The 4,923-nt window shown below is 66.2% G+C and overlaps 1 protein-coding gene across 1 annotated transcript in view; it reads left to right on the top strand.

Annotated features, from left to right (window-relative positions):
* Nucleotides 1–4,923, top strand: part of PRDM16 (PR/SET domain 16) — a 199,568-nt gene that overhangs the window by 189,412 nt on the left and 5,233 nt on the right. Inside the window, exons 13-14 of the mRNA XM_025048541.1 lie at nucleotides 2,687–2,856; nucleotides 2,978–3,152. Coding sequence (XP_024904309.1) covers nucleotides 2,687–2,856; nucleotides 2,978–3,152 — 345 coding nt within the window. The remainder of the gene's footprint in view (nucleotides 1–2,686; nucleotides 2,857–2,977; nucleotides 3,153–4,923) is intronic.

Raw genomic sequence — 4,923 nt, 5'->3', positions numbered from 1 at the left:
ACAGGCAGTCACAGGGGCCCCCCCAGGCCCTCAGCTGCACCGCCCACCGTGGCCGCCCCGCCTGTGTCCCCACCTGTCAGAGCCCCGCGGTGCCGTCTCACACAGAGCAGCGCAAGTTTCAGCCACCCCTGTCAGCTTCTTTTACAACTCAGTTCCCAGGCTCCTGCAGAACTCCGGGCTCACTGCTCCCCTAAATTTCAAACGAACTGCGCAGTCTGGGCCACCAGGGAGGGCCACATCCAGGACCCAGCTGAAGGCACGGCCCCCAGCCCTCCCGGGCCCCACCCGGTGGGGGTCAGCATCTCACAGAGCCCTGCCCGGCCCACCTCTCACGCAGGGTCCCGTCCTGGCTGCTCAGGGCTCAGCCGCTGTGGGGACTCGCGAAGGGCCCCGCTGTCCAAAGACACGAGGAGAGGGGGCTGGGCAGCGAGCACAGCTCGGCCCGGGGGGCCCGTGGGCAAGCAGGGCACAGGGGGCCAGCGTGGCCTTGCCCTTGGCCCTTCCTGAGTGACCGCCCGAGGAGCAGGCTGTAGTGTGGGAGCCTGGCCCACCGGGGGTGTGTCTGGGGGGAGGGCCTGGGGTGTAAAGGCCTCTTTCCCAGACCGCTGTGGCGGGGGGCGGGGGCCCGGGGCAGTGGGTCCCCGAGCATCGCTGCCCACCCGGGCCTGACTCCCCCACCGAGCGGGCAGAGAAAGACCACACAGCGGCGCCTCCCCTGTGGGCTTCCCATGGCGGGTCCAAGTCAGGGCCACTAAAGGTCACGACGCTGCCAGAAGACAGGCTGTGACCAAAGCCTGGTGTCCCCGGGGCGCGGAGGTGGCTCAGCCGGCTCAGGAGGAGCAGCGTCGCACAGGCCAGGGGCTGAGGGTCGTTCAGAAGCCCGGCACAGGCCACCGGGGCTCCCGCCCACCGCTGTGGGGGAGGGCTGGGCAGGTTTTGGAAGCTTCTGGAACTGCGCGAATGAAGCCCCGGAATCATGCCGTGGAGCCCTGGGGTCCTTTCTGACCAGCCCCCGGCCGTCGTCTGTGTCATCAACTCGGAGTTTTGTCCCGAAGGCCGAGGGGCAGAGACTCGGAGTCTCTGAGCTTCCCAGGACGGGGCTGCACAGAGCCGCCGCCTCTCTCAGGGCAGGCTCATCTCCGGGGCTGGGTGGGGCGGCTCAGGGTCCCTGCGGTCGAGACCCGGGCAGCGTTGTGGTCCATCAGACTCCCTGCGCAGGGCCGGGGTCTGGGTGTCAAACGTCAGGCACAAGTGCCTCGCGTGCTGGGCAGCAGTGTCGTGGAGGTCGCTTTTCCACAGCCCCTGCTGGCCTGACCCCAGTGTCCTCAGGCCATCTGCATCCACGTGACCACTATGCTGCATAGGAGTGCGGCCGCCAGCCCTAGTCGGGGTGGGGTGGGCCCTCCTGTGGGAGTGCCAGGCTGCCGCACTTAGGACAGGTCCCAGCGCCGGCCAGCCACGTCCTGCTGGATGAGCGTGACTCTCCGGCGTGAGCCCCACTGGGACTGGCCGGGCGGACTGTCTCCCGAGACCCGGCCAGCCAGGGTTCTGCTCACCGCATGCGGAAGCTGGAAAAACGCCAGCGTGGACCCCACCTGCCGAGGGCTCATGCGCCTGAGGCCCCGGTGGGGTGTCTGTGGAGGGCCGGGGCACGGGTGCGTGCACGGATGTGCGTGCACCACAAGTGTGCACACGCGGCACGGGTGCGTGCACGGATGTGCGTGCACCACAGGTGTGCACATGCCACACACACACGCTAACACGCGTGCACACACACTGGTCCCGTCCTGACAGCCCCCTCCTGGGCCCCACTCGCTCTCTGCTTCTGGCTGGGTTGCCTCGCTTCTCGGCGTATGTGTCAGTAGGCCCTGGCTCTTCGTCCCCCCTCTGTAAACGGGGAGAATGACCCTTCCCCACACCTAGGGGGACCCCGGTCACATTCCAGGTGTCTCAGAGTGTTCATCGTGGCCGTTTGCCGGCCATAAAGCTCGTCGTTCAGATGAAGTCAGATGTCAGAATATCCTGGCAGATGGGGATGACCATAGAGGGTCACACGCAGGTAGCTGCCCTCCACCTCCATGGGACAGTGCGGTCACCTGCAGTCCATGTAGACGAGGCAGGGCTGGGGATGCCCCCACCTTCAGGAGTGCTAAGGACACTAAAGAGCCTCTTGGGGGCGGGGCCCACGACCTCACTTAATGGAGTAGAAAGCCGAGATGGGCCCTGAAAAGGACCCACTAAGACCCGGCTCTCCTGGGTCCGCGCCGGGCCGGGTTCTCTGCGGGAGAGGCGGGGGCGGCTTCTCCCGCGGTGCGATGCTGCCCCCTTGTGGCTTCCGGGGGCACAACGCCCTCCACGCGGGCCTGCCGGGCAGGGGCGTCCAGCTGGGGGACTGGACCACAGAGAGGGGTTGCCGGCGCTGCACACCAGAGGCTTGCACTCCCCCCTCCCCTGTCCCCTCTGCCACCTCAGGGCACATCCCAACGTGACCCTCCTCCCAGGGGTTGGAGGGGAGCATCCCTGCTTTTCTAAGCCGAGCTGCTTCGAGCACAGCCTCGCCGTGACCCGGCGGCCTCCGGACGCCGCCCGGACACAGGCCCCGCGAGGCCTGGGGCGGGGCTGCACTGGGGCGGGGGGAGGTGCCGGGGGCGGGGCCGGGCGCTCCTCTGAGGCGCGTGCCTTCCAGGTGCAAGTACTGCGACCGCTCCTTCAGCATCTCCTCCAACCTCCAGCGGCACGTCCGCAACATCCACAACAAGGAGAAGCCCTTCAAGTGCCACCTGTGCAACCGGTGCTTCGGGCAGCAGACCAACCTGGACAGGCACCTCAAGAAGCACGAGCACGAGCACGCGCCAGGTGGGCCCCGTGCGTGAGGGCTGGGGTCAGGAGCGGGGGAGGGAGGATGTAAGGGGGGGGCGTGGGAGAGACATGTGGAGGGTCGGCTGAGGTGCGCCCTCTGCTGCTTGCGTCCCTACAGTGAGCCAGCACTCTGGAGTCCTCACCAACCACCTGGGGACCAGCGCCTCCTCCCCCACCTCGGAGTCGGACACCCACGCACTTTTGGACGAGAAGGAAGACTCCTATTTCTCTGAAATCAGAAACTTTATCGCAAATAGTGAGATGAACCAAGTGTCAGCGCGAACAGACAAACGGTGAGAAGCTCGTCCTTGCGCCTGAGCGGGGAGGGGCCCCACGCCAGCACCAGCCCCCCTGGGAACCCCTGGATGGCGGCTGGGGGCTCAGGCAGAGGGTGAGGCCCACAGGCTCTGCCACGGGGGAACTGGGGGGCTTCAGCACGGAGCCCCCATTCCTGCCTCAGTTTCTTCATCTGGAGAGGGTGCCAATGCAGCCTGGCACCTAGAGCAGCACCGGGCACACAGCCCGACTGGCAGCTGGGATGGCTTGGCCTTGACATTCACAGACGTGCAGCCGGGGGCTGGCCTGGCGAGGACTCCTCGCCAGCACCTCCCAGCCTCTGGGGCGTGAGAGCACTTCAGTTTAACCCTGGGCACTAAGGGTCTCCAAACGAGAGGCTTCCCCTCCAAACACACACACACGCACACATGCACACATGCACGCACATGCACACACGCACATGTACACATGCGCTCATGCACACACACACCACGCACACATGCATGCACAGTTACGCATGCACACACATGCACATACCCGCATGCACGCACACATGCACATGCACACGCGCACACGCACAGCAGCAGCAGGAAATGGCAGAACGTGGACTCGGGAACGAGGAGCGCGTTCTGCACTCGATCACAGGGTTTGGCTTGTAGCCCTTACTCTGCCCCCTGCCCTCGAGTGACTGACTCATCAGACCCAGGAAGAGGTTGCACACACACGCTCATATGCACAGGCACACATGCATGCACACACGCTCATGCACACGCGCACATGCATGCATGCACGCACATATGTGCATGCACGCACATGCATGCATGCATGCACGCACATGCACACACACGCACGCGCACACACACGCACAGCAGCAGGAAATGGCAGAACGTGGACTCAGGAACGAGGAGCGCGTTCTGCACTCGATCACGGGGTTGGGCTTGCAGCCCTTACTCTGCCCCCCGCCCTCGAGTGACTGACTCATCAGACCCAAGGTTCTCCTTGGGTGAAATCTGCTGCCGGACAAGCTGTCAGAGAACCAGAGACGCTCCGAGGGGCCTCAGGCATGCAAACCCCTAGCTCTGCAGAGGGGAAACTGAGGCCTAGAGAAGGGGGTGCCTCGCTCTGGCCACAGAGCCAGGCCCAGAGGTCCAGCCCTAACGCTGGCGCAGGTGGGCTGCGCTCTGCAGCCCCCAGGGTCCAGGGCCCTCCTGTCCACCTCCAGCGAGGCAGGACGGTCCCCCGGGAGTCTGCCCTCTAGGGCCGGCTGTGTCCTGCTCGTTGTTAGCCCACCCAGGGTGCGGGGCGAGGCACCGGGAAGACAGCAGCTGCAGCCCTGCCTCAGAGCCGTCCGCGGTTCAGACGGCCTGGCCGCCACCTTCAGAGAGAGTCACAGACACCTTGTCCCTGGGGCAGCCCTGCCCCGGGCAACGAGGCGCGTCCTGGCTGTTGAAGATGGGCCCTCACCCAGGGCGAAGCCCGCGAAGAACCGACAAGGACGCCTCAAGGGCGTCCCCTCGAGCTGGGGCTGCCCACGGGGTAGGCCCAAGAGCACCGGAAAGGCCTCTGGGCCCCCAGCTCAGCGGCAGGCTGGACCCTCGGCCTGAGGAAGACACTGCACGTGATGCGCCGGGCAGAGGGGGCAGCACTGTCCGGTCCCTTCATCTCTGCCACGAGCTTCAACCTGGGCTTCCCGTGGCCCCCGGGGGAAGGCGAGGCCCAGACACAGGACACGGCCCCAAGTCGCGCAGGAAGCCGGGCAGAGCCAGCCAGGAACCCAGGCCTGGGGAC

Source organism: Pteropus alecto, unplaced genomic scaffold (genome assembly GCF_000325575.1).
Source record: "Pteropus alecto unplaced genomic scaffold, ASM32557v1 scaffold125, whole genome shotgun sequence".
Lineage (NCBI taxonomy): Eukaryota > Metazoa > Chordata > Mammalia > Chiroptera > Pteropodidae > Pteropus > Pteropus alecto.
Note: the sequence above shows the minus strand (reverse complement) of the source record. Positions and strands in the feature narration are given on the sequence as shown.